Raw genomic sequence first — 26,717 nt, forward strand, 5'->3', positions numbered from 1 at the left:
GCAGTGATTACCAGACGCAGATGCAGTGATTATTTATTATATTATTTCTTACATTATTCTTTTGTTGGCAACATGTATATATTCTTTGTGTACACTTGTGATAGTAAAAGAGTTTGTTCCATGAGATACTTGTTTTAGTGTTGATTGTAATTAGAAACATTTACGTTTACAACCAACACATTTTGGTGCCGAAACAACTCGGTTTAAAATTTAATACGAATCAGATGAATAATTTACGCAGTCACTCAATGATGGAGAAACAAAACGATAAAGAACTTGGCGATAGTCTGGCACTTTTGAAAAGAAAAAGAAGAACAGTGCGAGGTAATGGTACTCGATTTATTACGCAATTAAATTCCGATCTTTCTGCAACCTCTGACAATTTAAATGAAAATGTCGAATATGTTAGTCATCGGCTTTCCGATTGCTTGTTAGAAATGAAGAAATTGGATAACGACATTCATAGTTTATTAACAGATGGTGATTATGATAATGATATTATTCAATGTGAAGAGTACGTGGATAATGCCAAACTCGCTATCTTTAAAGCAAAAAAATTTGGTAGTAGAAATAATTTTGAATTTAATACGTTCCAATCGCCAGAAGTAACCGTTTCCCAAATACCTGTTACACAAGTATCGTTATGCAATTACCCGTTTCTCAATCTCACACAGTGAAACTTCCTACTATTAAACTCGATACTTTTCGAGGTGAATTGAACAATGGCAGTGTTTCTGGGAACAATTTAAATCTTCTATTAACGATAATAATAGTCTATCATTAATTGATAAACATGTGTTTTTGCGAGGATATTTAGAAGATGAACCTAGACGTTTAGTCGACGGAATCAGTGTTAGTGCCAGCACATATGAAACTACAAAAGCTCTTCTTCAAAACCGATATGGCGACAAAAACAGAATAATTCAAGCCCAATTAGACTTTTTGGAAAATATTTCGCCAATACGTAATCCCACTCCTATTGCATTGAATGAAGTATTTATAGAATGCAACAGAAGACTAAATGCTTTAACGGCTTTAGGAGAGGATATCAACGCTTACGGGCGAGTTTTGGCTCCAAAAATTTTACGTGCCTTTCCGGATGATATTTGTCGCCGATGGATCATTTACGCAAAAAGAGAGAAAATATCTGAGGGTGATATGAATAAACTAGTGCAATATTTATCTGAAGAAGTAGAAGGTGCTCTCACAACACTAAAAATTCGAGGTGCGCAAAACTTTGATTACACATTTAAGACATCTACTGCAGCCTTGCATGTGAATTCTAAAAAGATTAACCAGACTAAAAAACCATCGCCATCTTGCGCCTTCTGTGAAATTAACGGTCACTGGCCGCAAGATTGTACGAATATAACTGATATTGATACTCGAATCCAAAAATTAAAAACCTCTGGTAGATGCTTCCTGTGTACTAATCGTGGCCATAGTATAAAAAATTGCCTTCGCAAAGATAAAGCGTTCTGCATAAGATGCAAAAAGAAGCACCATGTCTCTATTTGTAGAAATAACAGTTCAAATCAACCTAGCCACTCTATTTCTACAAATAACATAGATACTCGTACACCTAATTTTACTCACTTACAGACTGCTCGAGTATATATAACTGGCCCAACTGGTATTACTAAGCTTACAAGATGCATTTTAGATTGTGCTAGCCAAACCAGTTTCATTCATTCACATCTTGTAGACTACCTAAAATTAGATGTCATTAGCTCTGATTCACTTGAAATTCATGCATTCGAACCATCATCAAATCAGGCTCAATCGAGACGCAAAGTAAGATTTAAACTATCAAGTATTTGGAATCAGTCAGAAATTTATCTACGTGCATTTGAAAGTTCTAATAGATATGCAGTTCATCCATCAGTTCCATTAGAGATTGCTTCTACGGCTCATAAGAAAAAATTTAAACTTGCTGATCCGAATGACGCCATGCAAGAGATGCCTATAGAAGTTTTGATTGGTGCAGATTCTTACTGGACGGTGGTGAATTCTGAGATTCCTTTCAGACTTTCGGAAACAATTGTGCTCATTCCATCAATCTTTGGCTGGATTTTGTCTGGATCCAGATCTCATACATCTGTCGCTTCTTTATCGTCAGTTCATAATATCAGCATCACATCACCATATATTTTGGATGATCAAGTTAGGAAATTCTGGGACTTAGATACTTTAGGTATTAAAGCCATGCAAGACAAAGAAATGTCCATTCGCAATTCTGAAATATTGGAAGACTTTCGCAGTTCTTATGAAGTCCTAGAAAATCGTCGTGTTGTTAGATTACCTTGGAAAAAAGACGTTACTCTTTCTTCAAATAACTATCACGTAACATCAAAACGCTTTAATACATTGTGCAAGAAGCTCCAAACAGATCCTAGCTTAAAGGAAATGTATGTTACACTCATGGAAGATTACATAGACAAAAGGCAAGTTGAAATAGCGCCGGAAAATCATGATAAGGAAGAAAAAAGCTATTACATACCCCATCATCTAGTCATTAAAGAGAAAAACGCAGAAATTAAGGGACGAATAGTGTTTGACGCCTCTTCTCACACACCAGGCCATCCATCATTAAACGATGCTCTAGAACAAGGTCCCAACTTACTTGCAGAAATTTTAGCCACCTTATTACGATTTCGTCTTCACAAACAAGCAATTATTAGTGATGGAAGTCAGGCTTTTTTACAATTAACCTTGTGGGAAAAAGACAGATGTGCTACTAAGTTTCTATGGTTCAAAACCAGGAAAAATAATGATGAACATTTGCAGCTAAAGAATGAAATTGTGGTCAACCAATTTACACGTTTACCCTTTGGATTAACCAGCAGCCCATTCCTTCTTTCAGCTACACTTGAAGAATTATCCTTCATGTACTCCAACATTTATCTCACAGCAGCTAAACATCTAAAAGGCAATATTTTCATGGATGATTTCGTTGTGGGAGTTGATTCAGAAATCGAAGCGAAGACCCTATTTCACGAAATGCAAGAACTCACGAGTCTTATAAGCCTTCCCTTAGCGAAATGGAGTAGCAACTCACAAGTTTTGAAAAACGAATGGAAGAAATAAAAAATAAAGTTTAAAAGTAAGACTCAAGTCTTAGGTGTTCATTGGGATACAGAAGAAGATTCGTTTCATCAAAATATTAAGAAGCATGACCACGATTTATTTAAGGAACCGGTCACTAAACGCTTACTTCTGAAAACAATCTCAAAGATTTTTGATCCCTTGGGAATTTTCTCACCATCTACTGTAATAGGAAAAATTCTCTTTCAAGATACATGGCTATGTGGTATTGACTGGGACGAACTTTTACCCCCATCTATCGCATCAAGGTGGTCAAAATGGATTATGGACTTGCCACATTTAAACAACATTCGAATCCCCAGATGGATTGGAATATCTTCTGCTGATGTTACCATTCACGTATTCTGCGATGCTTCGGAACGTGCTTACGGAACAGTGTTATATGTACGATTCACAGAAGATACTAAATTTCATGTTCGAATGGTTTGCAGTCGTAATAGACTTTCTCCTCTGAAAAGAATAACACTTCCCCGCTTGGAGCTGTTAGCCGCATTATTGGGTGCTCGATTACTCCATTATTTTTGTACAGAAACTAAACTGGATAGGAACACAGCGACACTTTGGAGTGACTCAACAGTTGCCTTAAATTGGATACAAGGTGATCTAAATCGTTGGAAAGCCTTTGTCTGTAACCGAACAAACGAAATTCTCAATTACACAAATCCAACACAATGGTGGCATTGCCCTGGCAATGAAAATCCTGCCGACCACTTGTCTCGTGGTGTTGCACCAACAGAGCTTGAATCCTTGGATCTTTGGTGGCTAGGACCTACCTGGCTAACCCAATCATCAGAGTTTTGGCCTTCAAAGCAACTGAGTGACGCTAATCCAGATATTCATGCTGAACTACGTAAACCAGCTTCTCAATCTTTATTGATAACTTCTTACCAACCTCTTATTGATATATCGCGCTTCAGTTCATATATGAAACTTCTTAGAGTTACAGCATGGATATTTCGATTCTTGTATAACTATCGATCCAAGCAACGCATTTCTATTGACTTCACATGTGATGAGTTTAACACAGCAAAAAACTATTGGATTCTTACAGTGCAAAAGCAATGCTTTTCGGCAGAGCTTCACGCTTTACAAAATAATTCCCCTTTGCCAAAATCTTCAAAAACTAGCCGTTTTAACCCGTTTCTTCAAGAAAATCTCATACGATTAGGAGGTAAATTACAGTTTGCATCGCTCAAAAATGAGCAAAAACACCCTTTCCTTCTTGATGGATCTCATCCTTTTGTACATCTTTTCATATACTACACACATGTGAAGCTTCATCACTTAGACGTTCAAATTATACTTTCAGAGATTCGTTCCAACTTCTGGATAATACGAGGACGTGAAGCCATTAAACGTGTGCTCTACAAATGTGTACCTTGTAAACTCTCACAGGCATCTAGAAGTCAACAAATCGAAGTTCCTTTACCAAGGGACAGAATTACACCATGCCTTCCATTTACTACTATTGGCATAGACTTCGCTGGCCCACTTTATGTTCGTAACTTGAAACCTTTAAATACAGCCTATATCGCACTTTTCACTTGCTCAACTACTCGTGCCGTACATATCGAGCTAGTCTCTGACCTCACTACTGACAAATTTCTCATGGCCTTAAAAAGATTTGTAGGCAGAAGGGGAATTCCTCATACAATATACACTGACAACGCCACCACCTTCCATGCCGCTAATAAAGAGCTATCCATTTTATGGGACAACTTAACATCATCAAAAGTTCAGCAATATTATGCCCAGACGGGAATTAAGTGGAAATTCATTGTTGCACGAGCGGCTTGGTGGGGAGGATGGTGGGAACGTTTGATCGGACTAACAAAAGGATGTTTGCGAAAATCCCTTGGTCGAACCTTGTTAGATGAAGAAGGTATTTCTACAGCATTAGTTGATGTTGAAGCCGCATTAAATAGTCGACCGTTAGTTTATGAACAAGGAAATGATGATCCTGAAGAATCATTAACACCATCCCATTTTCTTACCGGTAAAAGACTTACAACCATACCTTCACAACCTGCAGCATCTAATAGAAATCTCCCGACCTGTTCCTCTTGAGGTTGATCAGGGTGGGGAGGATGTTCCAGACGCAAGTGCGTGAACGCAGATGCAGTGATTACCAGACACAAATGCGTGAACGCAGATGCAGTGATTACCAGACGCAAATGCGTGAACGCAGATGCAGTGATTATTTATTATATTATTTCTTTCATTATTCTTTTGTTGGCAACATGTATATATTCTTTGTGTACACTTGTGATAGTCGCCTACTTCGATGAATAGTCCACATTGAACAGTTGACTTGTGACGGCAAAGTGCAACAATGAAAGCTACGACGTGATGTTAATTCCTCTCTCACATTCAACACTCAACAAAACTCCTAAATCTTTCACAAGTACAGCAGCTAGTGATATCGAATTCTATCCCTAATAAAATTCTGGTGGGGGAGTAATGTGGCGTAACTAACACTACAAAAGTTTAACATCATTCACTAGTATATAAGACATGCAAACATGATTCAATCATGAGGTACCTTTTGATAGATGAAGGTTGGTATTGGCTCAATAGTTGGTTGTAGTGGAATTGATTTTCATATCTTGCCTATGTACGTGTTTCAAGACGTCACAAAGGTTTTCCTTCTTCAGCATTCATATTTATATTAAAATCATCGTCAGGTCAATAATTATAAGTGGATAATAAAAAGGACATAATACTTTAAATTATTACTACGTAAGTACATTAAAAATGCCTGCTAGTGAAAAGAAAAAGAGAAACAAGTAGCGGTCGCCATAGCAACGCATGCAAGGATGACGCATGCGCACTGTTATCTCTTGAACACAGTTGAAAAGTGTGTGGGCGCCATCAAATCTAAACCAAGACCCATTTTGCCAATAGGTCGTAAACTAGAATTACTTTAGTTTTGTTAATTGAGTTGGCACATGTCTTTCAGTTTTCCGCATGATTTGGTAGCATTGAATATTGCTCCGATATTGATTATTAGCTTTTTTCACTCCTTAAGAAGAACGGGTATTCAGCTAGTTACCGAAGTTATTCATAAGTTTTAAGTTATTTTATAACAGCAAATCACAGAATTTTACTGCTTTAAGAAATGCTTTTTTTAACCAATTTGGAAAATTGGTATCGGTCAAATTTTTTTCATGCCTGCAAACTTTTTAATTCTACAAACTTAATAATCACAACTAAAGAGCTGTAAGAGTCATACAAAAATTTTGGTTTACATAAGCATTAATAAACGTAAACAGCACAACAAGATCAAATAGCTGCTATCTATCAGTTTTGCCTTTCTTTTAATTGGACGTAACAAAATGTTAAGATATTTTTTTCTTTTTCATTTTTGTTTTTGTCGCGCAAAATCTGTGGAATGATTTTCATTCTGCATGAATTCATCTGAATTAAAAAATTAAAGCAGTACGTTAAAGCAGTGCATTACGAACATTAAAGCACTAAAGCTGTATATTAGGGATTTAAAATCGTACTTTTGAGATTCATAAACACATGGCTACGCAAAATCTAAGGAAAATAATGAAACTAGTGCTGCAACCATAGTCACAAAAAGTTTGAAAATGTTACACGCAAGAGTTCAAAAGGGATTGTAAATTTCTACTATCAAATCCGCATGCTTGAAATCTTATAGTATCGTTGATTCATTAAGGATACAGCGATTAGCCTTAAAAAATAGCCGACAGAAGAAAAATATATTTTTCTTCTTTAAACCAAAGATTATCAAAATTTCCTAAATCAATTGTATTTTTAAAACCGAAGAATCACTCTTTTTTGCAAGCGTTCATCATCTGTGAACAAAAAAAGGTTTTACGTTTAGAACAGTAGTTATCGGCAAATTCAACTGATTTTCTTTTATTTTGAAACACATGTGAGAAAAATTTCACACAATGCTAAAGCCAGAGACGTCAAGTAGATTTTTTTTACTATTTTTATTTATTATTTCCCAAGATTGGGTTTTTAATTTTTTAGTTACTTTTCAACTAGTTGGAAGCAGAAAAATTCATCTATTTTTAAATGTTTATTTTTCTTTATTTTTGTAAACATTCATTGTTTAAGAAAATAAATGAAATAAAAAGAATGAAATAAAATAATAGTAAAAAATAAAATAAAAATAGTGGAGATCTACAATTTTTTTGCAAATTTTTTTTCAAATATAAAATATTAATTTCAAATGTAATATATTTCAAAAATAAAACGTTTATCAAATATTTTTAAAAATTCATAATGCAAGGAAAAGATCAAATTTGGAACTTGATATAACGATCATATTTTAGAATCAGAAACTAAATTTTTTTTATTCTTTATTTCATTAATATTTATGAATTAAATTAAACATTTTCCAGATTTTGGAAGCCTAAAACTTCCCTTAAAAATCAAAAAAAAATCAAAATAGCTTTAAAAATATCCGAAACGTTTCTTAAAATATTCAAATTTCCTAATGGTCAAAGAAAATCTTTAAGTAAAATAGCACATGTGATTCAAAAAATTGTATCTAATTTACTTAAGACTTATTTATAGCCTTCAAATTATTTATGTTTTCTTATAAAAAATTACTTATAAAAAGGATAAATAAATAAATTGAATTATAAGCAGAAAATAAATAAATAATATATCTTCAGTTTGAAATAATTAAAATAAAATAAATAATAAAATTATTAAAATACAGTAAATAATAAAATTATTAAAATAAAATAAAGATAGAAAACCACAAAAATTTGTAAAAAGTAAGTAAAACAATAAAAGTATTACAAAAAACAAAATAAAACAAACAGAAATATCTCAAATAAAGGAAATATTAAGTCTTAAAAATTCAAAAATATCTTAAAATCAGAGAAAAAGCAGAAGGTAACATTAAGGGGCCCAAACTTCCAACCATTTTCGAAATTACAGTTACCTTCATATTTTGAAAGCGTGGAATCAAAATATGTAAGGGTGATTTTCTCAAAACGTTAGCTTTTGCCTAATTAGCTTTTGCCTTTTTAAGTAGCCAAATTTTTATTTATATTCACAACTTATTAAGTAAAAACTGAGAAAAAAAATTAACTATTACAAAATTTAGATATTAAAGTTGTTAAAATTATCATTTAAAGCAGTACTGCAAATATTCTAAATTATTCCATTCTCACTAATAAGTACAGAAAGGGAACACAAAAAATGCCAAAAAAAGTTCTGATTAAAAATTTTTAAAAATTTAAAAAAAAATAAAATTAAAACTTTAAAAAAACTTAGCTCTTCATTTTAATTGACCTTGTTAATATTTCGATTTATTTGGATTTTGAGTTGGTACACAAAACAGAATGTATTCTTAACAATCTAAACACTTGTAATTAGATTACTTTAACTTTATTAAAAACAGTCATAAGTTTGCTTTTAATCTTTAAAATTTAGTGTTTTTATGTATGTAAGCAATGTTCTTATTTTCAAATAAAATTCTCTTTTACTGTTGATTGAAATCTGACAAAAGAGAAACAAAATGTGCCTAATTCATAATCAAATGAATCAAATTCTTTAAAAGTTCCTCAAATAATAAAGTAATTACAAACCCTTGCTCAGATGAAGATTAGTGGGACAGTAATTATTTCAATAAAGTCACCAATAGATTCTTTAGGGTGAAATTTGCCTTTTTTAAGGTGAAACTGTTCTGTAGAGAAGATTGTTCCTTGTAACCTAGAAGTTTAATTTATTCAACTAGAGCCATCTATAGTGTTTTATTGGCACTTTTCGTACTTACGACAGTAATTACACAAAAGTGAGGCACACATACAAAATGATGTGTAGAACAAAATATACAAATTTATGGAATAATACTCAGAGTATTCATTACACATATCCAAGTAAGCGGTAACAATACACCAGATTATGTATGCATTTATTTCTGTAATCCTTTCATTATATCGTAAATTACTTAAAAAGTTAGTTCAGGAATATGTCTTGGGAATAAACGACAGCAATAACCGTGTACCTATTTTTTTAGCATAATTTAAATGCAGAGTGTGCCTGGTACATATTTTTAATACTCCTTGCAACTATTTAATAAATAATGGAAACAAATAATTTAACGAGAAATATTGCTCAAGGACTTGAAAAATAAAACCCGTATGTTAGTTCAAAAAAGGTGCGTTTATTTTGTCTTTGGAAACTTAAAATGTATCGCCTACATCAAAAAGCATACTTAAAGTTAAGAACTCAAACCGTTAATATTTGAATTCTAGTGCGTGAAAATCCGGTTCATTGGATAAAAAGTTATTGAATGTGTTCATTATTTTTCTTGTTTATATATGTTTTAATTTTTTTTGTGATGCTTGTCAAAAAAGTACTAAAGATATTGATTGGAATTTATAATTAAATGAAAAATATTTTGACGAAAACATAGTATTTGTTCATCATAATAACAAATCATTATCATAATAACAAATTAAGGTAGTGATCATAATGTATCAAACGTTATCAAAATTTGACAAATAGCTAACGGCAAAGACAAGATTAAAAACATGTAGTTTGTTATATGGAAGCTAAGAGAAGTTAAAAAAAAACTTTAACAATACTTTCAGATTTCATTCAGGAAACGAATTTGTTTTCATATTTTTAACATCATCTTCTAAAGCCTTAATTTACATAGTTTTGTTAACGCTTTTGTTTTTACTTCATTTAAATAGTAATTTGTGATGTGCATGGTCTATTGACTTTATTTTTGATAATAGATTCTTAAAATATAATGCATATTATAAATAGAGATTGTTGATCATTTCGCTTATTTAGGCATATTTAGAAAAAAAACGAATATTTTTGATAATATGGATTCTTGAAATATAATACATATTATAAATACAGATTATAGATCACTTTGTTTATTTAGGCATATTTAGGTAAAAAACGAATATTTTTGATAATGGATTCTTAAAATATAATACATATTATAAATACAGATTACGGATCACTTTGTTTATTTAGGCATATTTAGGAAAAAGACGAATATTTTTTATAATGGTTTCTTAAAATATAATACATATTATAAATAGAGATTATGAATCACTTTGTTTATTTAGGCACATTTAGAAAAAACAAATATTTCTGATAATGGATTCTTAAAATATAATACATATTATAAATACAGATTATGGATTACTTTGTTTATTTAGGCATATTTAGAAAAAGAAACGAATATTTTAAGTAAAAAAATGCAACCAATTGAGTTTAAATGATACTAAATGATAAAAATATGTAATAAAATGAAACGATTAATTTAATCCATAAATGAATATTAACATATGTAACTTGCGTTTTAAATGTAAACTTGCCATTGAAATGCTGTTAAAAAGAAAATTTTCATTATAAAAAAGAGTTAATAAGCTAATATAAAGTCCGTGACAGACACTAATTGAAAGGAAATTGAATTTTCTACTTGGTTAAAAAAGTAATATAAATCTAATCTGCCATTCAAATACAGACGTGAATCAAACTCTTCACATATGGTACGTAATTCTTATCTCAAAATAAAACTTATTAACCTTAATAACATTTCTAGATGAGATCGAAGCACATTTTTTTTTAACATTTCAATTAAATTGAGCATTGTGTTTAATATAAATGTTCTTCCATTTAATTTTAGAACATGATGTATACAGATGGCTTGAAACTATAAAAACTAAAGTTCATATTTCGCTAGATCACTCTGTTGGAGAATTAAAGAAAGGTAAGTTAGAGAGCATTTTCTTTTAGATTATCAAAATGCGCATTGATACAACTAGTGTAGCTTCAGCTGTTGCTAAGAGAGACACCGATGATGATGCTGACGTGGATGCTGAATATGAAAAATCATTAGAAGAAATAGAAACAAGAAAAAAGATATGCAAGGGCTTCGAGTACGCTGAACATACAACAGGATTGGTAGGTAATTTGATCGATGATCTTCCAGATTTGCCTCTTATTACCGATACCGTAAAAGTAGTACTTTCGGGTATCACCGCGATACTACACATAGCTGAATTTGGAATGGACATTGCTCAAACAGCGATGAGATGTGGTGCAGTCAACTTTGATGAGGTTAAAGTAATAATGAATAAAAGATTTGACGACGTAGATAAAAAGCTCGATAAAATGACTGAGGTGATGGAAAAACTAGATGAAGCCATAACTATAACTCTCCGAAGCGTCGAAAAAACTAGAGCGGAGATGAACTGGGGCTTCAAAACTATACTGGCAAGCTTGAAAAATCACGAAATACAAACAATACTCAGTAAAATTAACAAATTTTCTCGATATTTTGAAGAAAAAAAGGATGAGATCAACAAACTACCAAAGGACCAATTTGTATTCCGGTTGAAAGAAGAAAACGGTATTCTTGATTACTTGCAAAAGGTCCGAAAACCAGAAGGTTTGCATTCAGATTTATTAGAACTTATGGATAAAAATACTAATTATGCGATTCCTAAAAACGCTGAAGACCACAAAGCATTTCAAGCATTATATGCCTTATTTTATGGAACACAAACATATGCATCAGTTATGTTTTTCCTTCTTAAACAGCATTCCTACCTTGCGAACTATTTTTATCAAGAGGGAAGAGACGCAAAATTTAATGACGAATTCGATATTTTGATAGCTACATTTAATGAATTCAAAACTTCACTTATTGGAAACAAAGGTCTAATTAATAAAGTTGTCCTAACGTTAGATGAAGTAAAAAATAAACCTTTCATTCTTTTCGTTGAAGACCAGTTATACGCAGACATCTCTAAGAGACAAGGTAGCTTGCGAGAACTACAGTCAAATATTGCTAATATGACGTTACATGTCATAGAAGATGTACCAGATCCTGTACTTGATATCGACTTTGATGAACCTATTATCCCATCAAACTACGGGGATTGGGATGATAAGGCTAGAGTGAAGTATGCAGTGCAGCTGAGAAAAAATGGAACTTATTCTAAATTTAGCGACTGGACGGAATCCGTAAAGGTGGACGGGAAAGCAAATCCATTTTTTAAAATTAATCGAGACGAATACGGAAGAGACAGGTTAGTTTTCCGAAAATTCAATGACGAAAAGCCTCAACTTGCTGGTATTTTGACTAAATCTCAGATGGAATTTCGAGACATTGATCGTGACCTTTACAATGCTGCAAAAAGTAAAAATCAAAATATTTCTTTGGAATACATTCCTAAGCTAATTGAGGAGGGGGCTTACATAAGTCAAGTTTTTGAGATGAATCGAAGCGTCATGCATGCTGCAGCTGGAAGCGGAAACGTAAAAATTGCATTTCACTATCTTTTGGATGTACCAGATAACCTATTAGTAAATGCGGTAGATGATAAAGGATACACACCAATGCATGTTGCAGCAGATACTAAAAATGCTGGTTTTATAAACTTTTTAATCACCCATTTAGCAGATGTTAATGCTCAGACAACTTCAGAAAAATTAACACCTTTGCATCTGGCATCAAGAAAAGGTTACTCTATTGCTGTTGATTATTTACTTTCCAGTGATAAAATCGAGATCAATAAACCAGAAAAATCCGGATATACACCTTTACATTATGCCGTCCGTGGTACTCCCAAAACAATTCAAACTTTACTTGCTAAAGACCAAATTTCAGTAAATGCAAGGTCAGATTTTGGTCTTACACCCTTTCATTTAGCAGTAATGAAAGGCAATCGAGAAATTTGTGACGCTTTGTTAAGTAGCGGTAAAGTAGAAGTCAATGCTGGAGATAAAAATAACATGACACCTCTTCATTTTGCAGCGATGGAGGGAAATATCAACATGATACAGTACCTTCTTTCAGGGAAAAAAGAAGTTGAAGGTTATGAAGTCAATGCAGTTACCTCTGATACAAATTGGACCCCACTCTATACCGCTATTTATTTCCAACAAGAAGATGCTGCTCTTGAACTGCTAAAGAATGAAAAAGTTGACATAAGCTTAACTTCCAAAGAGAAAAACACACCTCTGCAACTTTCCATTGCAAATGGACAAATGAAAGTGTTCGATGAATTATTGAAAAAAACTTCTGATCTCGAATCAATGACAGAAAAAGGACTTACCGCACTTCACGTTGCAGCTTTAAGACCAGAAGCAGATTTCATTGCTAAATTATTAGATAGAAATGCTAATATTGATGCAAAAGCATTGGATGGAAATACTCCTTTGCATTTAGCTGCCAAATCAGATAAGATGGACCCAATTATTCTCTTAATAAACAGGGGAGCCAGTCTGAAACTCTTTAATAACAAAAATTTACTACCACCTTATTATTTTGTAAAAAATATGAACTTTGAAGCAATGAATGCAATGGTAAAACAAGATCCAAATATCCTTCATTTCAATACTGCGGAATGTATAGCAATAGGGCAATATTGTCTTGATTTTGTCTTCTTTCGTATCTTTGATTTTTACAAAAATAAGGATTCCTTTGAATATCGAAAATATAAAAATTTACCGCCTTTAGAAGCTTTTCATAAACTGGGTTACTATAATTTACTCAGAACTCTATCGTATGATGAAAAATTAATTAATGCAACTATAGAAATGGCTAACGATGCAGTCACATTGTGCCTTGAAATGGAAAAGAACCCAGATAAAAAGAAATGCAGTTTTACGTTTCCTAACTTCCATCAGAAACGTGACATTAACAATGTCTATTCTAAGCTACAACTAGCACAGAGCTCTACCGGTCCAGTTGAGAATGTGATGAGTCCAAATCTCCTTGAATCAAAACTAGCTGATCCCAGAAAATCTTTTCCAAATACTAAAACGTCAACGGTCCAAAATGTTGATACAAATGGTATGCTGCTGTTGCTGGATCTGATTGTACGAAAAATTACAAATGAGAAGTATAATATGAAATTAAACGCTTCGATGTCTGCTTTAGAATCTCAAGCCGAAGCTTTGAAAATTGTTGAAAAAGTTAGTGAATTTATTGACAGCGTTAGTGATGTGCCTGCAGAAGAGCTAATAGACCTCGCCAAATTGCACTCAGACGTATACAAATCCATTGAAGGCGGAAACAGCGATATAATTCTCAATCTTTTGTGCGACCAGTTGAGGAGTATTGTAGATCCTGAGAGCATGGAAGCCTTCCTTTCAGATCTTGCTTCCGATGTTCCCCAAAATCAAGATTTTATAGACAGCGTAAAGCAACGCTGCTTGTCTGAAGCTAATAAGGAATGAAATTTTTTACTTCTGAATTGTTTCTTTGAGTTTCAAATTTTGCACGTTTTTATAAAGGTATTGCTTGCAATTTCAATTTTTCGCTCTCTGAAATTTAAAGTAATTTATAGAATAACAATTAAATTTATAATTCTGATAATTTATATTCACGATTTTATTAATCCTCACAAAGTTTGTACTCTTTTATAAAAGTATTGATAGCAATTTCAATTTTTTGCTCGCTGAAATTTAAAGTAATTTATAGAATAACAAATAAAATGTAACTATATTTTAAATTTAAATATTGTTAACTGGAAATTATTCTATTTATTATTACATAGACTATATATATAGAAATTTATTATTATATTACTTTGTAATGCAAATATATTTGTTCTAGAAATTAAGAGTATAGGATCATACATACATTTTTTCTTAAATACATAGTAATTTTCAAAAAATTACTTCTTGATTAAAAAATCTTTTTTACACTTGAATATTAAAAATGTTCTGAAATATCAAGGTACCGGTATCCGCTCAGTAATTTCAAGATGTAGCTCTGAATACAGAATAAAAGTAGTCGAGTATATTAACATTATGTTTAAATATTACGTTGATGGGCCGGCAGAAGGTTAATGGATCTCGTATTTTTATGTTCAGATGTATGCAAATCTTTTGAAGATGAAAATAATAATACAATTCTCAATCTATGGTCTTCTTTAAAAAAAATTGCAGAAACTAAGAAAGCTAAGTCCTTATTGATGAGGCTCATATCAAATGTTCCTGTTTCTAAAAACCAAGATCAAAACTACTCCCTAATACAGAAGTGTTAGCAAAAACTAATGAGTCCGAAGTAGTCTACTTACACGACTCTTAAACACAGAAAATACAGCAATAGAAGACAAACAAAAACATTTGCAATGTTTCTAATCACAGTAGAAATGTACTTTGTTTTCTTTAAATTTACATTAAATTGGAACTTTCAATATATTCATACGAAATATTTATTCTATAATATAAGAATATGAATGCTTGTTGCAAGTTGAGAAAAATGCTATTGTATCCAAAATTGCTTGTATTTTTAAAAAAAAAATTATACACGATCCTATACTTTTAAACTTTATTTCTGCAACAAATATATTTACAATACAAAGTAATATGAATTCTATATAATAAATAATATATGGAATAATTTCGAATTAACAATATTTGAATTCAAAATATAGTTACATTTTATTTATAAACTTCCTTATTCATTGTCTTGAAGCCAAATTATGGTATTCAATCGAATATTAACCTGTGTAATTATATAATCTGTACAATATTACAATCGAGTCACTTTTGCTTATCAAATTGGATTTGAGCCTAACATATTTTTCTAAATTTCTTTGAAATTTTATGAATGGTAGAAGTTATCAAGCATAAAATATTATGCTTAGTTTTGAAACTTGACTGTTTATCGATTTAAAATCAAAGTAGACTATTAAATATAATGTCAACCTGTGAAATTATATAACCTTTGTAATATTGACCTAAAGTCCTTTCTTAGCAATAAAATTGAACTTGAAGCCAACAGATTTTTCTATCGTAAAATATTCTCATATTTATTTTTGAAACTTGCACATTTATCGTCTTGCAACAAAATTATAGTATTCCATATAATATTAATTTTTGAAATTATATCATCTTTGTAATGTTGACTTTAAGTCCCTAATTTATTATTAAATTGAACTTGAAACTAACAGACTGTTAAAAAGCTGTTAAAAAATTACAATTGTACAATTAACATTTCCTATCGAAAATTGATTGATTATTTGATTGATTAAAATTTTATCATATTATTGAAATTTGATTGATTTAAAATGACTAAATAATTGTATTGTTTGGGAATATGTAAATTGTCATTAAAATTATTTACAAACATGCCTTCTTATTTTCTTATCATCATTAATTTATATCAATGAGAAAATTCACTTCAAAAAATTAAAATAAATTTTTTAATGCTTTAATTTCAAAAAATTGAGGTTAATTTTTTTAAAAAGGGATATTAGCAAGAGTTATCTTCATTCATGAAAAATGTCCTTGAAAAACAAAATATTCTTTAAACATATAATAATACAATCGGACATTATAATAATATTTTGACTTTAAGTGTTTAAAAAAAATCAGCGAACGGTATGCATATAAAAAAGTAAAGCTCTTTAATTGCTTTTGATCAGATTTTCTCTTACTTAGATATTTTCACGAAGTTTTGCAGACAGACTCGTGGGACCTATCTTAAATATGCTAAAATACATGCATACTGTTAAAATTTTCATTCTGAAATTATGGTAAAATAATCGGCAGCAGTCTACCCATTCAATTAACCTTAAATTTAACAGTAAAAAAACATTTTTTACCCCTACGTTTTGCAAACCATTTACAAATAGCATGATTTCGAAACCATACAAAGGGAATCAAATGGATATTGAAACTAGATTTTTGATTTGGTAATGCGCATTGGAATTAGGTTTGAATGAGTTGTGTTTTCTCAAATAAACTGCGGATGTTTTTTTTTTCATTAGTTTGGCGGCTTTATAGGGCTACCATCTGTATGAGAATGAGTATCGTATTCGAAAAGAACCCAAGGACGCAAATTGGGGAGGGAATATGGTGAAGGGAATAGAGGAAATATGGTGTCAACGCTGGATCTCAAACCCCCATTCTGTTGGTCTAGGGGTTGATAGATTTAACCATTTTTTACGAGAAATTTTTAACAGTACACAGCTATCAGCCTATATTTTAAATTACAAAATTAGACTTAAAATTGTACTTCTTCTGAATAAATATACGTATATACAAATTTTGATTCTTGACCCTTAACCCTGTGCGTAAGCATGATGAAGCCTGTCATTCTGCTCCGCTTCTTGTACCAGCCGCAAGTGAAAGTTAAATAAAGTCTTCCTCTGCCAGCCAAACTCTACTCTCGAAGGAGTGGAGACGGGGAGGGAAAATTATAAATAGAACTTTAGTCCCCCTCATTTAAATTTCCCATATAAACGGTTGTTGGCTGTAAACTTTATTTGTCAGTATCTTTCGGTAGATGTAGAATACAAGACTGTTTCCTAGTCAGAACTTCAGATATAAAGCGCGCGATAGATTAGATTCTGTTTGAATTTTTTCTGCCAAAATTATACTAATACTGTTCTGCACTCCCCAGTTTTCGAACGGTAGTGAAATAGCATACATTTGTCTGTTTATAAATTTTTGATAAATACCTTTGTTTTTGCATCGTTTACGTAATAAAAATCAACCAAATCAGCTACCATCAGTTTAAACAGTAATAAAATTAAATTATAAAAAAAAAATTCAAATTGACAAATGTGTAGTTTTTTAATTAATGATTCAAAAATCATAAATCTCATTTTTTATTACTTTAAGGTACTTCGGTTATTTTGCATTTTCTGGTCCGGGAAACATCCCTGAGGCTGATCCGGAAACAACATACATACGTCATAACCCGTTTCACAAGAAAGATACATTCACAAACCATCCATCCATCCGCAGATTGTAATTTTGACCTAAACCAGAGCACGATCAACCTCCAACCCATTACTCCCAAAGGTAGGACTTAGTGACCCCGACAAATTTAGCGGGAATCAGTCACAGGTTTGAGCATGGGGAGTCTTCGACCGATGGGGATCGAACTTACGACTTCTCGGAGCAACACCCTACCTGCCTGGTTATCCCGGTTCTACTTATTGCTTTAAAGCTGAGAAGAAAATTTCATAGAAATTCATATTTCTCCTATGATTATAATAGATACTATGATTATAATAGAATACTATGATTATAATAGATAATATAATCATAGTATAATATAATCAATAGAATAATATAATCATAGTATAATATAATCAATAGAATAATATAATCAATAGAACAATATAATCGCAGTATTAATAAAATAATTCAGTATCGTTAATTATCACATTCGATATCAGTAATAATAAGAAATTCAGAATATGTTTTTGTTTTATTCATATGTCAAAAATGTCTTAGATAACACATACCATAAAAAACGTGCAATATAAACCTTCTTCTACTTTATTTCTTTCCAGAAGTTTTTTCTTTGTCAAAATGCCATCTGTTCTGTCAATTAATATTAAAAAAGTCAAACCCTGTGACATTTTCATCTTATTCCAACCCAAAACCTATTGGTATCAATGTTTGACAGTAATCCTAAGTGAATAAGAATACACAATAAGCATTTTTTTTTTGTCATCAGCTACCAAGCTGTGTAGTGATTTCTTACAGTAAAATCGAATCAAGTGTCACTCATAAAAAAACACCCACCAGATGGCAATTAACTTTATAAATCTTCACTGATCCACACTTATCCATTCGTTTCAAGAATAATCTCCCATAGTCAGGTAAGCCAAACTCTTTATCTCTCGAAATGCGTATTAATCAGACGGCTGTTACTTTGGCTATAGTTAAACGAGATTCCGATAATGATCCCGATTCCGAGTATGAAACGGCAATGGAAGAAATTGAGTCAAGGAAAAAAACATGCAAAGCTTTAGAGTACGCTGGTCATGCAACAGGGCTCGTCACTGACTTGATAGGTGATATCCCAGAAATCCCTCTAGTTACAGATGGGGCAAAAATAGTAACTTCAGGAATTGCTGCTGTAGCACATGTAGCGGAATTCGGAATGAACATTGCAGCTACAGCCATGGAATGTGATGATGTCAATTTCGATGAGATCAAATTAATTATGGATAAACGGTTTAATGAAGTTGATAGAAAGCTTGACAAAATGACAGAAGCGATGGAAAAAGTAACAGAAATGGTGACTAAAACATTAACTACCGTTGAACAAACCAGAGTAGATATGAAATGGGGATTCAAATCAGTACTAAAAACGTTAAGAAATAGCGAAATACAAACAATACTTTTTAAAATTAAAGATTTTTCTCGATATTTTGAAAAAAGTAGAAACGAAATAAGCATACTCCCTGCATATCAGTTCGTTTTTCGTTTAAAACAGAAAGACGGTATTCTTGATTATTTAAAAAAAGTCAGAATGCCAAGAGGTTTGCATTCATATTTGTTTGAACTCATGGATAAAAACAATAATTTTGCTATTCCAAAATGCGCTGATGATTCTAAAGCATTTCAAGCTTTATATGCCTTATTTTACGGAACTCAAACCTACGTATCGATTATGTTTTTTCTTCTGAAGCAGCATTCTTATCTCGCTGATTATTACTATCAAAGAGGACAAGACAAGGAATTCAACGAAGAATTCGATATTTTAGCAACCACATTCAGCGAATTCAAAGCATCTCTTACTGGAACCAACGGCTTAATTAATGAAGTTGTCAAGACGTTAGAAGACGTAAAAAATAAATATTTTATTAGCGATGTTAATAATGAATTATATGCTGATATCTCCAAAAGAATAGATGGGTTAACTGACCTCAAAACCAATATTTCACAAATGACTCTAACTGTCATAGAAGACACACCGGAACCTGTAATTGATATCGATTTTAATAAACCTGATATTGCATCCAACTATGGCGATTGGGATGATAAATCTAAAGTAACGTATGCTGTTCAGTTAAGAATGGATGGAACTTATTCGAAATTTAGTGAGTGGACAGAACCACTGAAAGTAGATGGAAAAGCAAACCCTACACTGCATATTTCCAGGGATGAAAAAGGCAGAGAAAGACTGGTTTTTCGAAAGTTTAATGAAGAGAAACCTCAGCTAGTAGGAATTTTAAGAAAATCGCAAACGGAACTTCGAGACATTGATCGAGATCTTTATGATGCTGCGAGAAGCAAAGATCAAACTAAACCATTACAATATATACCTATTTTACTGGAAGCTGGAGCAAATATGACCGCAGTTTTTGAAAGGAAAAGAAACATTATGCATGCTGCCGCTGAAAGTGGAAATGTAAAGATTGCTATGAGGTTTCTTTTGGACGTAAAAAAAGAATTATTTGATGCTAGCGATGAAAAAGGGTATACAGCGATGCATGTTGCTGCTAGTACTAAGAATGCCGGTTTCGTGAGCTTTTTGCTTACCCATGATGCAAACGTAAATGCCCAAACTAATTTGGATAAATTAACTGCATTGCATATCGCAGCAAAAAAAGGTTACTTTAAAACAGTTAAAAACTTACTTTCAAGCAATAAAATAGAAATCAATAAACCCGAAAAATCAGGATACACACCTCTACATTACGCTGTTCAAGGAACATCAAAAACCCTTAAGTTGCTTCTTGATGATGATAAAATTTTAGTTAACGCCAAGTCAGATTTTGGCTTGACTCCTTTCCACTTGGCTGTTATGAAAGGTGATCGAAGAATCTGTGATGCTTTGTTAAGTAGTGGCAAAGTAGAGGTAAACGCTGGAAATATAAATAACATGACGCCTCTTCATTTTGCAGCAATGGCTGGAAATGTAGACATGATACAATATCTTCTATCAGGAAAGGATGAAGTCAAAGAAGTTAATATCAACGCAGTAACTTCTGATAATAATTGGACACCCCTCTATTCTGCTGTTTATTTCAAACAGGAAAGTGCTGTCCTTGAATTACTCAAGTACGAAAAGACTGACCTTACAATACCTTCTAAGGAAAATTACACGCCTCTGCATCTTTCTGTTGCAACTGGTCAAATGAATGTTTTCGATGAATTATTAAAGAAAGGCTCTAATATAGAATCATTAACAAAAGAGAAGTTTACTGCTCTGCATCTTGCAGCTTTTCGATCAGAAAAGGATTTTACTGCAAAATTGCTGGATAAAAATGCTAACATAAATGCAATATCCGATGATGGTTCTACTCCTTTACATTTGGCTGCAAAAGCAGATAGGACAGATCAAATGTTACTTTTAATCAATGGAGGCGCAGATATGAAGCTTTATGATAGCAAAAACTTTTTACCACTTCAATATGCTATTAAAAATATGAATTTAGAGACTATAGAAGCAGCCGTAAATAAAGATCCGAGTATTGTCGATGGTAATTCCAAAGAGGGGAAAATAATAATGAAATATTCTGTTGACTTTATTTTCGCTAGCACTTATCATTACCATAAAAACAAAGATTTTGTTGAATATGAAGAATATAAAGATTTTTTACCATTGGAAATTTTTCAGAAATTAGGTTATTTTGATTTATTAAAAATAGTAGCAAATGATCCTAAAGAGGAAGATTCAATTAACACAACAAATGCTACTGCTGACAAATTGGGAGAATGGTGCGTGAAGAAAGAAAAAGACCCTGAAGCAATGCATTGTAAAATCATAGACGTTCGGTCTAGACGTAATATTGAGGCTCATGATTCATATACTTATCAGCCTAAATATTTTCTACGTAATGCGTCCACCAATTCTAAGATTCTTGGCAATTCTAACTCCCTTTCAGCAAATCCAAGCGGGGACTACAAATCTTTTTCCCAGTCTAGAAGCTCAATGGTTCAGGATATCGACACAAATGGAATGTTACTATTGTTTGATATACTAGTCAGAAAATTTACGAACGAGAAATATAATTTGAGTGCCGATAAACCGATAACCACTTTGGAATCACAAGCTGCAGCATTGGAAGTCATTGATAAATTTAGTGCTTTTGTAGATTCTGTCAGTGATGTACCAACAGAAGAGTTAATAGATCTCGCTAAACTGCACTCAGAAGTATACAAATCATTAGAAAGTGGAAACAACAACATGATTTTTTATCTTTTATGTCAGCATTTAAGAGATATTGCAGATGCGGATCAAGTTGCAACTTTCTTATCAAGTATCAAGATCGACAATGAAGACCAAAGTCAAGAAAATTCTATTAACACTATAGTACAATATTGTTTATCAGAAGCTGATGGGGGTACTACATCTTAAATGCTAAGTTTGAACGATTTTGTTTTTTTTTTGCTACAACAAAATATTTAATTCCTATGTAGTACCTTTTCTCTTTTCATCATATTCTCTTTTCTTTTCTTTCTTTTTTTTTAAGTTTATCTTCATGGGATACTTTATGTTTTTTCTTCTCTTTTCTCGTTTTTTTTTATTTGCTGCCTATTTTTATTGCATGAAATTCTCACAGCTATTCCTTGCACTTGTTTTTTTTTCTTTAAGTATTCCTTGCCCTGGGTTTTTTTTCTTTGCATATACCTTGCACTCTTTTTACTTATATACTACAGGAAATTTTCTAAAGTATTCTGTGAACTTTTTTTCCTTTTTACTTTTTTTCCTATTAATCCTCATTTTTTGCACTTATTTATTGCACTTAATTTTCAGATCAGTTTCAAAATAAATAAAAAGTAATCAATCAAATCAATTCTTAAAATAAATCTTTCACAAACCTGTAAAGTAATTTTAAATCATTTCTCTCAACAACAAAAAAAAATTAACGCTTAGTTTTTCAAAATTTTGAAAATGTATAAGCCTTAATTGAAATGAACTAAAATAAATATTGAATTGGATTTATTGATTTAATTTATAAGTAAATGTATAAATCTTAAATATTTCTAAAAAATTAAGAATATTAGCAAAACATCAATGATATTTCTGTAACGAGCCCAAAACATTTCCTACGCTGTAACATAATTGACACTTTTCTCCTATCAATTGTTTGTAAATAATATTAAATTGAAAGATAAGAACTAAGAACTTAGTTTTCCAGAGAACAAATACGACACTAAGTTAAATCAAACATAATTATTGATAAATGTTTGCACATTATTGCTAGTGCGTGTTAGTGCATCTCAAATACGTAATAATAACAATACGTAGGATAGTTACAGCACACATAAGCGCAAACCAATCGCGCGATTTTATTTTTCCTACTTTAAGAAACAAGAATATTTCAATATTTATAGTTTTCAGAATATTTTCGTGTTTTCCAAAATCAGACAAATAACACTTTTGATCAAAACAACTTGCAAAAAATAATTTCAGGTATCCTTCACTCAATACTCCAAAAATATCAAATTAGTAACACAGCATCATGGAATTGAATAAAAATTCTTAGAAGTACAGAGAAATCCAAAATGCATATAGAATAGTAATTAAACGCCAAGGGTGTATGTCCATGAAAGCTGTTTCTTTGAAAAAAGGCATTTTTAAGTCTGAGATTGTTCAGGAGCTAATATACGATTCAGATCATAAAAATAAAAATATGCATGAATATCACAAGCAATTATTTGCATCTTTCAAAAATTTCAAAGCAAAATTTACAATTTTTCATGACGAGGAAAAATAAAATTTGGGCAAAGACCGATTTTTCCTCGAAATTCCTCACCAATCAATACTTCCTATGTAGAATAATCACCTTGTTTTTCCCATTGTAACTTTTTCTGTTCGTCTTGTCGAATCGGAGACAGGATCCGCTTTTCGCCAGCATGGATCATCTTCAAAGTGTAATAACTCTCTGGGAGAAACTAATTTCCACGTCATTGATTTGTCAAAACTTAGTAATCTTCAAAATGCTACAAATGATGATCCAATTGTCATTTTTGTGAAAAAGGGACATAAATTATTCTTCCCCCTTGATCGTCAATTATGATAGAGTCATTATTCATTTAAATTTGATTCATGTGTGTTACATTTTTTTTTAGAATTCAGGAAATAAAAACGATGTTGAATTCTAGAAAAGTTTTATACAAAAATCTGAAATCGACTTATAATTATTTCCCATATCTACTGCAATGCTCTTATATACCTTTAAATTTAGTTTATGAATTGATATGTCTTTTAAATTTTACCTCGATTATTTTTTAATTGATTTTGCATCGTATATATAACTGATAAAATATATTTTCATTATGAATATAAGATATGGTAATTAAATATTAATCTTCAGAAATACAATTTCTCATCATTACGTTTCATTATTGTTTTATCAGGCATTAATTTTTTTGCAAGTTTTAATTTAATTTAAGATTAAAAATGACAACTGGATCAAAATGCCTGATATTTATATCATTATAAGTTTTTTAAAAAAAAGTTACATTTTTTAGCTATTGCCAATATTAGACTGAATGTATTTTTCTTAAAATTTTCTCAGTATTTTATCCCAATGCTTATTTATTCCTTCACTCATTAAGAGTGATGGTATACGAAGTGTAATGTAATGACAATCAAAATATATATTTTCAGAATATTTTAGAGAAATAAAACTGCAACAGAATACATTTTAAGGATCCCAATGAATATTTAGGAGAGAAAAATGCTATTGAACTCGAACGAAATCTAGAGTGAAAGGTGGAACTGAAAACATCGAAACCGATTTGTTTTTCGAACAAAACAGGGAAGAGCTAATAAGCGATTGTTATAAACACTTCAACGGTTTATCAAGCAAACAAACAGATTTTGGGCTCTTTTCATTCCACCCTCCTCACTATTAATTAGATAGATTTTTGTTTCATCTTTGTTTAAATATTAATTTTTGGCCCCTAATGTGTATACTTTTTTCGTTTCATTGTTTATAGTTTTAAATGTATATTTAAGGGTGGTATTAATGGAAATACTTGTAAAAGATTTCTATAGTAGTTTAAGCTTTTTTATTTTTTCTGTTTTTAGAGACTCGTTTTCCACTTAAACAGAACCTAATTATTAGAATGAATCATTCTAAAAAATTTCTAAAAACTTGTATAACAATGTATCCATTACTGGCAAAGTTTGAAATCCGAAATTCTACAGAATGCCTAGGCATTGTATATAATGACTAAAATTAGTCGGTAATGTATTAAACAATTTATATTGCACACATTTTCTAGGTATTCCATAGAATGCCAAATGAGAAACCGGCAAAGTATAAAATACATTTCAGATTCGTCAAAATGTCATTCAAAAATGTCAAATTCAAAATGTCATTCAAGCCTACCTTGTTGCAACTAGTAGGTTAATTTTTATTTTTCAAATGAAAATTTTGTTTCCTTTAATAAGAAAGGCATAAATTATGTTTCGTACAATTTTCTTTTTTCTTTACGCATTTTGAATAAATTTTTTAATGGCCTTCTCATTATTTTTTAAGAATATCATTTTTATTTTTGAGAAATGCACACAATAACCTCATCAGAACGTTTTTTCCATACTTTGCCTATATAGCATTTGTCATTCTATAGAATGCCTAGGTATTATATACAATGCCTAGGGAAATGTAATACTTCTCATATTTCATATCCTGCCTAAAAACATCCGGCATTATATACAATGTTTAGGCATTCTATAGAAAGCCTTGCCGGTACTTCATACTTTGCCGGTAACGTATCCAATAAAATCCTACAAGTTGGATAATATTTAAAATATGTTCAGTGTGGTGTATTCAAGTGATTTATGATTACGGAACATCCTGTATATTGTGTTTTTAGTAGTATTATATCAAACTTCCTTTTTTTTACTTAATCATTTAACAAATAATAATAATGTATTATGTAATATATAATAATATTTATAATAATTTGTAAAATAATAATGTATCGAGTAATGATGTATTGTATAAAAACCTCCCAGTAGCATAATTTTTGAAATATGTCTTCAATGATTTATGATTATGGAACATTCTATTGTGCGGCTATAGTAGTTTAAGCTTTTTAACAATTCATTTTTAGGGACAGAACCATACTTCATTTTTTGCATGAGTCATTTTACAAAATTTGTTAAAACCTGCATTATATATGCTATAAAAACAAACAAAATGAATAATCATAGAAATATGCTGAGTTCATTGTCTTCAGGACTGTAAAAATTTGTATAAGAAAATATGAACCAAATTCAGTGACGCGACAGATCAAGGAGGGCCAAGGCCAACTGTGTTCATTCCAGTTTTCTTGATTATTAACTCTAGGCTGCAGGAGGAGACGCTCTGGTTAGCGTTGAAGACGGAACTTCCAGTGATTAGTCCCCAAGCATGCTTGGTATCCATTTTATCGATACTGAAGGGCTGGGTTAATTTTAGCCGGTACGAGGATAGAACGTCCCGCAGTGGACTGATCGTTAAGACACGGTTCCCAGCAGATCACTGAAGTCAAGCATCACAGGCTACGGTCAGTGTGCGGGTGGGTGACCACTTGGATCAGCCTGCGTAGGGACCGAGGGTGAGCGGCATTGGTCCTCATTGAACTGTTCTACCATAAAGTGCTCGACTTCGCGTTCAGGTCGTCGGGCTACCGAATCGGGGGTGCCATCCCCTCTGCAAAGGATCTAAATTGTAATGGCATGTCTTCGGATCATCCTCAGGGATGTTTCCCAGACCGTCACCAATAGCCCATTGTGCAGCTCTAGTGCGACGTAAATAAACAACAACTACAACAACGAGGATGGAACACCGGATCAGTAGCACGGAAGCCGATGCACTCAGCCACCGAGCATACAAGAACATATACAATTACATGATTAATTTAAGATTTGTATCTGATATCAT

At 31.8% G+C, this 26,717-nt stretch overlaps 3 protein-coding genes and 1 pseudogene across 4 annotated transcripts; all 4 read left to right on the top strand.

The window, feature by feature from the left end:
• The first annotated feature begins 251 nt into the window (after positions 1 to 251).
• LOC147809485 (uncharacterized) lies at positions 252 to 3,087 on the top strand. Its single transcript, XM_087162838.1, has 2 exons — positions 252 to 561; positions 809 to 3,087. The coding sequence occupies exons 1-2, from the start codon at positions 252 to 254 to the stop codon at positions 3,085 to 3,087; spliced, it is 2,589 nt and encodes an 862-aa protein (XP_087018964.1).
• A 282-nt stretch (positions 3,088 to 3,369) lies between these two features.
• On the top strand, positions 3,370 to 5,172 carry LOC147809486 (uncharacterized). The gene has a single exon (XM_087162839.1). It carries the CDS (start codon positions 3,370 to 3,372, stop codon positions 5,170 to 5,172), a length of 1,803 nt encoding a protein of 600 aa, XP_087018965.1.
• A 5,601-nt stretch (positions 5,173 to 10,773) lies between these two features.
• On the top strand, positions 10,774 to 15,783 carry LOC122269057 (delta-latroinsectotoxin-Lt1a-like). Its single transcript, XM_043040403.3, has one exon. It carries the CDS (start codon positions 10,867 to 10,869, stop codon positions 14,308 to 14,310), a length of 3,444 nt encoding a protein of 1,147 aa, XP_042896337.2. The 5' UTR covers positions 10,774 to 10,866; the 3' UTR covers positions 14,311 to 15,783.
• Positions 15,784 to 16,297: 514 nt separating this feature from the next.
• Positions 16,298 to 22,721, top strand: LOC147809487 (delta-latroinsectotoxin-Lt1a pseudogene; annotated as a pseudogene). The gene has a single exon (XR_015433776.1). The product of XR_015433776.1 is annotated as a delta-latroinsectotoxin-Lt1a pseudogene (transcript).
• The last annotated feature ends 3,996 nt before the right edge of the window (positions 22,722 to 26,717 follow it).

Source organism: Parasteatoda tepidariorum, chromosome 5 (genome assembly GCF_982258835.1).
Source record: "Parasteatoda tepidariorum strain Cologne lab strain chromosome 5, Ptep-v5.0, whole genome shotgun sequence".
Classification (NCBI taxonomy): Eukaryota; Metazoa; Arthropoda; class Arachnida; order Araneae; family Theridiidae; genus Parasteatoda; species Parasteatoda tepidariorum.